The 12943-nt window shown below is 42.7% G+C and overlaps 1 protein-coding gene across 7 annotated transcripts in view; it reads left to right on the top strand.

The window, feature by feature from the left end:
- nrxn2b (neurexin 2b) overlaps positions 1–12943 on the top strand; it is a 629462-nt gene that overhangs the window by 194635 nt on the left and 421884 nt on the right. For all 7 annotated transcript variants that reach the window (XM_037112710.1, XM_037112713.1, XM_037112711.1 and 4 more), the window contains one exon: positions 11856–11873. In XM_037112710.1, coding sequence (XP_036968605.1) covers positions 11856–11873 — 18 coding nt within the window. The remainder of the gene's footprint in view (positions 1–11855; positions 11874–12943) is intronic.

The following is a 12943-nucleotide window of genomic DNA, read 5'->3' as shown; positions in this document are numbered from 1 at the left end:
TCGCTGGCGACACCATGCTCCCTTACTTACTTGCACTACCAGTGATGGCAGTTCATGGAGTATTTAACCCGAGCTGACTGCTTGGGATACCAGTAATAACCCTGTATTATGATCAAAAGCTTAAAAAACGCCTTAATTCTTAAAATATTGCAGACATAAGAAGTGCAGAAGAAAACAGTAAGAGGAGCACAAGGGACGGTGATGCTTGTAAATGCCTCATGGAAGAAACCTGGATCAGGCAGCAAATACTCCTGTGAGACTGTTTGATGCTGGTAAATGTATGGTGAAGGTTCTAACAAGCTGCATGCTTCTCTTGGTTAGAAAAGCCATGACAGGGTAGTGAGCTAAATCTGACAGGCTCTGTCCTGGGAAGAGCCAGTCAGTATGCAGGGGTTGTTGCACATGTTTCTGGCTCTTGAGTCTGTATATATTTTTTTGATTTCTTGCATAGTTGCTTGCTCTTAAATACATTGTAATCTGTGTACTTTGTGGTTACCTATATTTAAAGAGTCTCTGTTAAGAGGACATTGATGATAACGATTCATGCAATTTCCTCAAGAGTGGTTTGAGATTGACATGTGTAATATTTTTGTCACGTGATTGTGAGGCCTAAATGCAAGCGCAATAATTGAGACTGTCTTGTTAAGAAAGCCCACAGTATCATCCCTAATCTGCTACAGAGGAGTACAATTAACCCCCTTTTACAATGTTTTCCAAGCCTTAATAAATTATTAATTTAATCCAAAAATTGTGTTCTGCCCTGACTGAGTTGCTGGTGTCTGAACCCATATAAACATCGTGACATTGTCAAATTACAAAAGTGATTCGTAACCTTGTTGAAAGGTTCCAAAAAATAATGTCAACCTGCTGGTTTCATCAGAAAACACCTCTACTGTATGTGTCTACTCCAATATCTCGGCCAAATTGCATGCAGGAAATTTTAACTTGCCTAATTTGGAGCAATAATGCATGCATGGTCTGTTGGCAGTGCATAATCCTTTGCTCTTTATTCGTAATAAATCTTAATAAAGATTTTAAATGTTAATATTTGATGTCTGGGGTTGCACCTGAACTATGTTTGAAGAAGTCTCAGCTGACAGTGTCAATCTTGGTTCTGAGGACAGGGACTGCAACAATCATATTGCGCCAAGAAAAGACAACAATTTAGTGCTGACCTATTTCATTTTGGAAGGGGAAAATTGTCTCACCTCATAGGCTTGATGGCAGATTGAATGCAAGTAATGTTGAACCATAGCTCCCTCTGCACAGTCCACAGCCATGCCAAGCTGCACAGAGCAATTCTAATTCAAATTAACACTATTCAAACATACAAAAACAGACAAAAACAAACAAACAAACAAACAAAAAAAAACCATTAACTGTGTAGCCTCTTCACCCATGGTGGAAGCATGGGAAATCAAGGAAATCTGAGTAAGTCAGCAATATCGTGCAGGCATGAAGCTCTGCTTCCAAAACTCTCCCAGTGGGATAGGAAGATGCATGGGGAATAGAACAAAACAGGTGTCCTACACACAAGGTCACAGAGATGCATGCAATGGAATCAATGCACACTGCTTCATAGAGTGAACCCTTTTCTAAGTGGAATCTTCCTACCAAATGATCATGGCATGGCATACAAGGCATACAGTTTGTGCACACACCTTTTCGAGTGGTTTATTTTTAAAGTAGACAGTAGGAGACATTGACAGTGTATTAAACTTCCCCTATTTGAGCTACTTTCCTGGTCTAAAGATGCTAAAATAGCCCATTATAGTCCATCACCTTTCTCAATCTTCCACTGTCCATGGCCTTTTGTAAAATAACGCTATTATCTTCATGATTTGAATTTTTCGAGTTATTGCCTCATTTTAGTCATTGGTGACAACAATCGTATGACTGACAGTTTTTTGGAGCTGCAACCACTTAACCTTTCCTATCTATTTGCTAAAGATTATGTAGGTAAAGATATCCTTTGTCCGTCATCCATTCATCCATCCATCCATCCATCCATTTTCCTCTGCTTTTCCGGGGCCGGGTCACTGGGGCAGATGTCTGAGCAGGGACACTCAGATTTTCCTCTCCCTGGACACCTTCTCTAGCTCTTCCAGGAGGATCGCAAGGTGTTCCTAGTCCAGCTGAATGACATAGTCATTCCAGCGTGTCCTGGGTCTTCATGCCAGGAACACCTCCCGAGGAAGGCGAGGGAGCATCCAACACAGATGCCCGAGCCACCTCAGCTGGCTCCTCTCGATGTGGAGGAGCAGCAGCTTTACTCCGAGCTTTTCGAGTGGTTTATTTTTAAAGTAGACAGTAGGAGACATTGACAGTGTATTAAACTTCCCCTATTTGAGCTACTTTCCTGGTCTAAAGATGCTAAAATAGCCCATGTAGGTAAAGATATCCTTTGTCCGTCATCCATTCATCCATCCATCCATCCATCCATTTTCCTCTGCTTTTCCGGGGCCGGGTCACTGGGGCAGATGTCTGAGCAGGGACACTCAGATTTTCCTCTCCCTGGACACCTTCTCTAGCTCTTCCAGGAGGATCGCAAGGTGTTCCTAGTCCAGCTGAATGACATAGTCATTCCAGCGTGTCCTGGGTCTTCATGCCAGGAACACCTCCCGAGGAAGGCGAGGGAGCATCCAACACAGATGCCCGAGCCACCTCAGCTGGCTCCTCTCGATGTGGAGGAGCAGCAGCTTTACTCCGAGCTTTTCGAGTGGTTTATTTTTAAAGTAGACAGTAGGAGACATTGACAGTGTATTAAACTTCCCCTATTTGAGCTACTTTCCTGGTCTAAAGATGCTAAAATAGCCCATTATAGTCCATCACCTTTCTCAATCTTCCACTGTCCATGGCCTTTTGTAAAATAACGCTATTATCTTCATGATTTGAATTTTTCGAGTTATTGCCTCATTTTAGTCATTGGTGACAACAATCGTATGACTGACAGTTTTTTGGAGCTGCAACCACTTAACCTTTCCTATCTATTTGCTAAAGATTATGTAGGTAAAGATATCCTTTGTCCGTCATCCATTCATCCATCCATCCATCCATCCATTTTCCTCTGCTTTTCCGGGGCCGGGTCACTGGGGCAGATGTCTGAGCAGGGACACTCAGATTTTCCTCTCCCTGGACACCTTCTCTAGCTCTTCCAGGAGGATCGCAAGGTGTTCCTAGTCCAGCCGAATGACATAGTCATTCCAGCGTGTCCTGGGTCTACATGCCAGGAACACCTCCCGAGGAAGGCGTCCAGGGAGCATCCAACACAGATGCCCGAGCCACCTCAGCTGGCTCCTCTCGATGTGGAGGAGCAGCAGCTTTACTCCGAGCTCCTCCAGGGTGACAGAGCTACTCACCTCTCCAAGGGAGCACCCCGCCACCCTGTGGAGGAAACTCATTTCGGCCTAATTTCATGAAAATAGGTGAGGGTAGGAATGTAGATTGACCTGTAAATCAAGAGCTTCACCTTTCGGCTCAGGTCTTTCCTTACCATGACAGACCAATGCAATGACCGCATCACAATCTCACGCTCCATCCTTCCCTCACTCATGAACAAGACTACTGGCCTAACTTTTCCCAGACCTGAGCCTTTGCTTCCGCGACTGCCCGTGCTGCTGCATGCTTGGCCTGCTGGTACCTGTCAGCTGCCTGCCCTGAGCCAACTCGGCTCGATAGGACTCCTTCTTCAGCTTGACAGCATCCCTTGCTTCCGGTGTCCACCACCAGGTTCGGGGATTGCTGCCAGGACAGGCACCGGAAAGCCACAGCTTCAATGTCCCCAGCCTCCCTCGGGATCTGGTCAAAGCTCTCCTGGAGGTGGGAGTTGCAGACCTCCCTGACAGAGGGCTCCGCCAGATGTTCCCAGTAGACCCTCGCAATACATTTGGATCTGCCAAGTCTGTCCAGCTTCCTCCCCTGCCAGTGGATTCAACTCACCACCAGGTGGTGATCAGTTGACAGCTCACCCCCTCTCTTCACCCAAGTGTCTAAGAGATCCAGCCCAAGGTCAGATGACATGACCTAAAAGTCAATCATTGACCTCCTGCCCATGGTGTCCTGGTGACACCCTTATGCTTAAACATGGTGTTCATTATGGACAAACTGTGACTAGCACAGAAGTCCAGCAACAGAACACCACTCGGGTTCAGATCAGGGAGGCCATTCCTCTCAATCACACCCCTCCAGGTAATACTGCCCACGTGGGCGAAGTCCCCCAGTTGAACGACGGAGTCCACAGTCATAGCACTCTCCAGTACCCCTCCCAGGGCCTCCAAGAAGGCCGGGTATTCTACACTGCTGTTCGGCCCGTAAGCCAAAGGCTGGGGACCTACAAGCAAGCCCACGCCATCTCACCGCCTCTCTCCGCAGGCAACTGCAGAGTGGAAGAGAGTCCAGCCTCTCTCAAGAAGTTGGGTTCCAGAGCCCAGACTGTGCGTGGAGGTGAGCCCAACTATCTCTAGCCGGTACCACTCAACCTCCCGCACTAGCTCAGGCTCTTTCCCCCCTAGCGAGGTGACATTCCATGTCCCCATGGCCAGAGTCACCATTAGAGGGTTTTATCGTTGGGGCCCCCCACCACCACCCAAGTCACATAGCACCGGCCCCTTCTGAACGTTGCTCTTTTGGGCTGTGCCTGGCCGGATCCTGTGGACAAAGACCAGGCCACCAGGCGCCCACCTGAGAGCCCCAATCCCAGGCCTGGCTCCAGAGTGGGGCCCTGGTAATGCCATTCCAGACGACGTGAACTTCCTTGTCATCTGTCACCTTGTCTGTCATCAGGGGCATTGGAACCACTCTTAGTCAGACCCATCACCTAGGACCTGGGAGACCCTACCAGGGGCATTAAGCGCCAGACAACATAGCTCCTAGGATCATTCAGATACTCAAACCCCTCCACCATGATAAGGTGGCGGTAAAGATACACTTTAAGTCGGCTCTATTCAATTATAATTCACCTGATGTCTGACTTGAATTATGATTCAGTGCCATATATAGAAGATATATGAGATGATTTACAGACATTGGTCTGTAGGTTTCCGTCAGCCGCTAAACTAGTACATATAATGCAGGAAAAGTAAAATATAAAAATGCTCCATTAACATGTGATAATTCTCAATAAATTGTTGATTATAGTTGATTATACATGGTTATTGTTGGTTACCTGGATGCTGATACGATGGTGCCTGGGTCCTGACCTGGATCTCTGCATTTTTGAAAATTAAAAGAAAAGGCCGCTGCCAGTAAGACAAAGGCAACCTGCCTTTGAGTTAGATAGGCAGGGAAAAGCCTGCCATTATAAAGGACCTAAATCATTTTATAGTAATTACACTATTATAGCAGAGCCTTACCTTTACTCAGCAATTATCCCAAAAAGTGTTCTATGTCAGAAAATTGTAGACTGCAGTGCTTGCTCGATATCTCTAGACTTGAATAATAACTTGACAAAAGGATAGAGGTTGGTAAAAGCATAAGTGAGAAAGTGTTGATTGCTGTGATGATTGAAATACATGCAGATTCTGCCATGTTGAACTAGCATTCATCTACTCATTCACACATAAACACATAGAGAAGTTTGAACGAGAAGGTTTAAGGAGAGAAGGCTACCCTAGAGAGCAGAAGATACTTGTCCTCAGCGAAATCTTAAGAGAAAACTAAACAGAGGTACTGGATGTCACATGCAGATCGCTGCCCTGTTCATGACTAAAAGCCCTGATTCAAATGCTGTAGCTCATCCACATCATGTTCTAAGCAGTTGGCTGGATCAACACCATGTCGAACTTTGCAGAGCTTAAGTGACTGTAGCTTATTAGTAATCTATATGCTGTTTTATCTGCTGCCAACCGGGAATGTCATGTAGTATATATGGATATTAGACACCATATAATACACAAGCCAATGAAGCCATAGAGAAAAAAACAGATAACAAGAAGTTACTTCTGCACTTGATTTTGTATTGGATGATTTAATGTCACAAGAATGTGTTGCATCTAAATATCTGGGATATTAAGACAAATGTGCTGTTGTACAGTTAAAGTGACCCATACTAGGGCAGAGCACATGAACAGCAAACTCCAAAGGTCTGCTGTCGTTTGTATTTCTCATCTTGCCACAGCAAGACATCGGGGATAAGGAAGAGCATTTAATCATTGTAAAATTTACAGTGTATGCTGTTGTTGGATTATTATTATTATTATTATTATTATTATTATTATTATTAGTAGTAGTAGTAGTAGTAGTAGTAGTAGTAGTAGTAGTAGTAGTAGTTGTATTATCAATCCATCCATTATCATCCGCTTATCCGAACGGGTCGCGGGGGCAGCTGCCTGAGCAGGGACACCCAGACTTCCCTCTCCCCGTACACTTCCTGGCTATTATTATTATTATTATTATTATTATTATTATTATTATTATTATTATTATTATTAATAATAATGATGATGATAATAATAATAATAATAATAATAATAATAATAATAATAATAATAATAATAATAATAATAATAATAATTTTACCAAAAAAACAATCAATTCTATTTAGTTTTACAACTTACAGTTTCATTGACGATGTTTTGAAGAGTAACCTGGGGGTTATAAATAGGGTGTTGACTTCACAGCAGTCACTGAGATTTTATTTGACAGTTTTGTGTTTCATCCCGGGGATTTGTTTATTTGATAACCATTCGTCAAAGGCAGAGCATTTTATTTGGTTTATTAAAAGCCTCTTCACATTACCTGAGAAACATTTCAAAAGTTTAAATCATGCACAGGTGGTCATTGTCTGTGGTGAACCTCTAGCGTGGGTATTTTATTTCTTAAATGACTCAGGAGAGCACAGTGATGTGAGCAGCCTGTTGGTACCATCCGTTTTCCCTTATAATGGGAAATCCACACTAATAAGATCTTGATCAAGGCAGAATGCCAGCAGTTTTCACTTGTTTGCTCGCTGTTGTGGAAAATAAAGTAATTCCAGTGGTTGGCTTGACACCTCTGTGTTAAAGTATGAGTATAGATTTCTTTCCCCCACAGTTTCTTGAGAATTCAGGAAATGCACAGTCAACTTTCTTATTTCCATACTATGCCCAGCAGGGAGAGACTCTCGCGAAGCATGACATTTTTATATCTGAGTAGAAGCCACCGACACAGTCTTGTCTAACTTTTGCGGTTGTCTTCGCATCATAAGAGACCTCACCATGAGAAGTTTTAGCTGTTGTTTGTTGACAGATGCATGGTTCTGAGATGAAATTTTAAAACTGAAATGGTTCAAGAAAGAGTCGTGCTGGGTTGGAGATTCTGACTGAAATCATTGATTTCTAATATTTATTTATTTATTGTTACTGCTTTATGTCCACTGTCTCTCTTTCTTCAACCTCTCATGCGAGTTTTTTTCAGAAGTAGCAGCTCTGAGAGCATAAGTGATTATGTTTGTTCATGGGTACGAGTCTGCTGTAAAAAGGAAGAAAGGGCACAACATACTGTATCTTGGCAATGACTTATCATTCCTTCATGAATTGGTAATATTTTCAGTAGGCGTAGACCGATTATCTGTCCTGGACGATTATTTGGGACGATACTCAGCTTTATGCAATTATCGGTATCTGTGGTTTTCAGTCAGAGTGCAGATAAAATGAACAAACTAATACATACAAAATGTGCTACTTTGGCTCTGATGAAACATCTTCTCACTCAGTGTGATGCCCATAACAATATCTGTTTATCATCTCGTCAGAATGGATAGCTAATAAACACTGAATGATCTGATGTGCAAAGCAACAAAATGTGCAGCCGAATAAGGGAAATACTTGTGCAGCCTCAGAGTAAATTATACTTAGTTTAATGTCATCACTGGTAGTGAAGGCAACTCATGGGGATGCTGGTGGATAGCGCAGGGGGAGTGGCTCAGAGGATTGCTGGTAGAGTGGTTTAGCATCAGAGGTGCTGGAGGCTGGTTAGCCGGTGGAGTGGAGCTGATCAGAGAGAGTCTGTTCACTGAAGGAGAAGGAGCAAAGAAGGAAATAACTAAGAAACACTATAGAATATCTATCACTTGAAGTGTCGCCATGATGTACCACTAGTAACTGACGAAATCATCTGGCAGCGAGTAGGGTGAAGACCACAGTTTTTCATCAGACAGGCGCTGATTACCAATGCGCTGCATTTGTTTGTGACCGTCAACAGCTCCAGTAATGGGGAAACCCCTCCCGGCCTCACCAGCACCTCCGAAACACAGCAAACACAAGATAACAACCACAAAAAGGTCCCAACATAGTCTGAATATGACAGGTTGGATTCAATTTAGATACATAGGACCAGGGCCTTGGTATTGGTTACACTGACATGGAGACATGGCTTACTTGGAAAAGAATTTCACCACTGGAAAGATGGCCCTTGCATAATCTTATACTGTCTATGCAATAGAAAGACGGAATATTTTTTTTTTCAAATTGGTACTAAATGACCAGAGAAAACAAAAAGAAAGGGCAGTGCTCTTCCCTTTTGCTCAAAAGGCAGAACAATTACAACAACCAGAAAGCAGAAGGGCAGCTCTCTATCTCTATGTGACACTTCTCTGTCTGTGGATACATGCATACAAAATGCAACAATCTGCTGTTGACACAACAGCCCAAGAATCCACCAGTGTCAGGGTACATTGATTAAAATCAATTCTAACCAGGATGCAATACAGATCATTACTGTGTGTGTTAAACTTGGGCCAAAGTCCAGACGTGGTTATCACAAGCGAACATCATGCTAAGCAAAGAAACGGTGGTGAAGATTTGTTTCGAAATATGAACCGACCGCAACATAGTGTGGGTGAGAACTATAGGACTTGTTTTCAAAACAGCAAGTTGACAACAGCTGACGGCACCAATGTAAACATTAACGGTAATGATACAGTAGACTAATTCATTATGTCACAGCAAACTGAACTGTTGTTTGTTTTGGGATTTTTTCCTTCGAAAAAAAACAACAACTAGAAAAACAAATGTAGCAGCAAGCTAGCAGGCATTTGATGATTAGAACAAATAAGTAACTTGAAATGTTGACTCTACGGATGTTTTCTTTTTCCCCGTTTGTGAGCGCATGAGTGCGGGCGCCTCTATCATTCATGTGTGTTCTCTCCACGCTCCTCTCTCTCTCTGCATTTCGGTGCAAGTGAGGTTGACAGCTTAGCGGTGCCGAGAGAGAGGTTTTGGACAGTGTGGTAAGAGATGGAAAGTAAATCGACGGCAGACAGGGGTCACTGCTTCCTGGCTGTGAGACTGTTGTGACAAAAAGAAAAGGGGATCGTAGCCTTGCTTCTAAAGTGATGGTACCGTGGTCACAAAAAGTTACATGGATTTTTGGGTGTAATAAGGGGCATCGTCTAGCTTAAAGTGCATGTGGGAATAATGTGGCTGGGTGTACACAACTTCAGAACTTGCTTTCACTGTCGCTGCAACTCACCAGCCGTGGCTTCAATATGTTTCATTCATGAAACATATGAGCACCAAACTGTTGCTGGCATCCAGCTGGGGTTATTTACTATACTACGGGGGTCACTATAGACTTTATAGCTCTGCCCCTGGGTCCAATCACCTCTCCAGAATGATATATCATCAATAAAACATGATAACCCTAGCTCTCTGTCCCACACTGTAAAAATGGCTTGGCTGCCATAACTTTATATTTGTTCACAGCTGCCATGACATGATATTACATGGGAGCACGTATGCCGCTCTGTACATCTTTATTTCCCTTTCGCCGTGCACGCTGTGGCCTGGGAGCAGCAAAGAGTCATGACAGATGAGGTCTGTTTGACCAACCATCTCCTCATTCACTATCGTTCCCTCCTTGATACACACACGCACGCACAAACACACACCACACACACACACACAAACAAACACACAGACTCAATCACCTTCTACTTGTCCCCATCATTGCCTTTACACCTGCCCCCCCCCCGGTTGAGAGCATGTTTGTTGATGTCAGAGCAAGCTGGGCAGAGGGAGCTCGAGATATCCTTGTCAAAACCCAGGGTATTAACAAACAAGGCCTAGGAGACCAAGGCCTATTGATTGTGCTCATTCCTCTAGCTCCTCTTCTCCCATTGCCTTCATCCACCACTGTGGACATTTAAGCTCTGTCTCAGCATTTGTGCCTAGCCTGTAGATCAAGAGCAAGGCAAAGTGCCTTGCGCTCCATCTGCTCTGGCTTGCATTCATACTCTTCTCCATGTGTAGGGACTGAAGAGGCTTCTTTTCACCTTGGACATTGAATAACAGGATTGACAGCCTATCTCCTTCTTCATGACTGGAAGCATTTTTCTGTAACAGAACTCTTAACAGTATCACCAGCAGCTCAGAGGGCTAATGTGTGAATTGCCCTTTCACTGTGCATTTGAACAAGCTCATGAACTTATATGTACGATCTTTGGAAGTCTGTAAGTCAAGGTCCAAAATATCTTGGTCTGTCTGCCAATGGTTGAAATTACAGACCAAAATATGTTTTAAGCAGCCATACCACTGCACCTTCACAGAAAGTAGCTGCTGTTCCTTTAAATTTATTTTGAATCTAAATTTGCAGTACAGCTTTGTTTTTTGTTTTTTTGACCAATCAGTTATCTTCAGCTGCAATAATATTAGCTGCTCACACAAAACAAACAATACTGCAGGTCTGAAAAAAAGTCTTTGTATCTACAGGATCGATCATCAAATCAATAGCTAGAACGCACTTTGGTCCAGGACACATGTTTATACATCAAAATTGTGCACCATTGGCAGAACTGTGTATAGCCTAACTCCCCTGAAAAAAAGTTTGACTTTTCACAAGTTAATTGGATGCGCCCTCCACCTCCAATTGATCTTAACATTCTCTATATACTTGTTTCGATACTTAACACCTGCCAACGCGATGTAGCAACTCCAATCTTTAATTAGGAATTTGACCTGGCTGCATGGATCGATTTTTCTGATGAAAATTATGCATGCTAATTAAAACATATTTTTTGCCTTTCTGAATTATCTATTGAAGATTGGAAGGAATCCAAAAAGGAGTGTGAGCCAGACTCTGCCTCCATTTTATTAATCAGTGGGCTGAGGTATTGGGACGTCCTTTGAATATCTTTATAAATTGTTGCCCCTCCCTACCTCTCTTTCTTGCTCTTGCTCCAGTGTTGTGCATCTCTCTACTTGGGACTCTGACATTAACTTGGTGTGTTTTAAAGTCACAATCGTTGGTCGATGTCAGATCTCCTAGAAAATGTGCTAGGAGGTGGCAAAAGGCTGAATATATGGGTCTACACTGTGATGCTGATATCGTTCTTTATTAAAAGTTACTATTGTAATTTTCAGGTTACTGATTTTTTTATATATACATAATTGGCTGTCCCCTCTTTTTGCCTTGCCTTGATTATTTCTATTTTATTTCTTTGTTTCCTTCCTTTTGGCAAGGTAGCTTCTTCATAAAAAGAAATGGCTGGATATTCTGGAGTTTTGTCTCCAGGAGAAGTCATTTGCAGAGTAGAGAGAAGTGGAAAATGAATGCCAAGAAGTTCACTGTTCCTCTCTTGACCTTTAAGTCTTGTTTTATGAGGAAAATATGAATGTTGCCTTCTGAACATCCCCGGTAGTTGTTTTTCTTCCACCATCTCAATTAGCAGCATTGTGTTGAGGCTTACGTGGGGAATAGCACTCTCGTAGACATCTAATGCTAATTGCAGCCTGACTTGTTTCTTTTCTCCCCGTGCTATTATATCTCATTTTGCTCTGACTATCTCTTGGTGAGCAGGTGTAGTCAAGGTGTGACATTTTGCTTTGCTCCTTGAACTGATTCATCTCTTCTTTTTCTCTCCTCTTTCTCTTCTCCTATAGGTGACTCATCTCAAGTCGGTAAGTGGCCTTGTCTCTGTAGCTTCCGCCTCCTATGTATGTTTTGATATCACCCTGCTGCCATAATGAATGTAACAGCTGACAGTCTGTATACAAAATGAACGCTGGAACTTTCTGATCCCTGCTGAACTTGTTATTGCTCTGTCGGCCACCCTTTCTTTATTTTTTACTGTCCTTATATGCACTGCAGCTATTTGGTATTGTCTACTGCATTGCCTTTCATTTGTCTTTCTTGTATATTGAAGGGTGATTTCAAATGGTTGAAATAGCTAGTTCCTATTTTCCAAGTCACATAGTCACGTAGTCATCATATGTTCCAATGTAGAGGCATGATTTAAAGGTTTGAATAAATGACTAGCCAGTTTGGGAGCCCAGGATTCAATGATTTGATCCTTTGTCAGTTCCTGAAGTTTGTGACACTGAGTCATGCAGTAGCTTTGGTGCAGCCATTCAGATTTAAAAAAGAAGAAAAAAACAAAAAAACAATGCTTGCTATACTGTAAAATGCTAGTTTTTATGCATTATTTGCTCCCTCAAGTGGATTTAAATGCTACACTGACTAGATTTTCAAAGTGTGACTTTTGGTATCAAGTCAGATATATAATGCATACTTCCACTTCTGTTTACAGCTCACTTTCTTTTATCTAGATCTTCCACATTTCATTGAATTTCAAAATGGAAAGGACAAGGCAAAATTATGGGCAAACTCCATTTCTTTCTTCATGCTGTTGTGTACTCGGCCTCAAGTTTTTTGGACCATTAAGGCACATTATTAAAACAAGGACGGAGGCTTTATCTGTAAATATGCTGACTTGTCACAGTATGTTAGCTTTTCTATCAGCACATCATTTCCAATCAGTGGGGAAGGACGACACGAGTGAGGGATAGGACTAAGATAGGGGGATGAGAGCGGAGATGGACAGACTAATGGGACGTATCAACACCTCACACAAACAGTGAGAGAATGAGATGAGTAGAGTTTAAAAGTCTAGCTCGCAGCACTTTGCAGCAGCCAACTCCTGCTTTAGTGATGTGTCAGTGTTATCGTTCCCCTCCTAATAATTAGCTTT

The sequence above is a fragment of the Acanthopagrus latus genome, chromosome 10 (assembly GCF_904848185.1).
Source record: "Acanthopagrus latus isolate v.2019 chromosome 10, fAcaLat1.1, whole genome shotgun sequence".
NCBI lineage: Eukaryota > Metazoa > Chordata > Actinopteri > Spariformes > Sparidae > Acanthopagrus > Acanthopagrus latus.
Note: the sequence above shows the minus strand (reverse complement) of the source record. Positions and strands in the feature narration are given on the sequence as shown.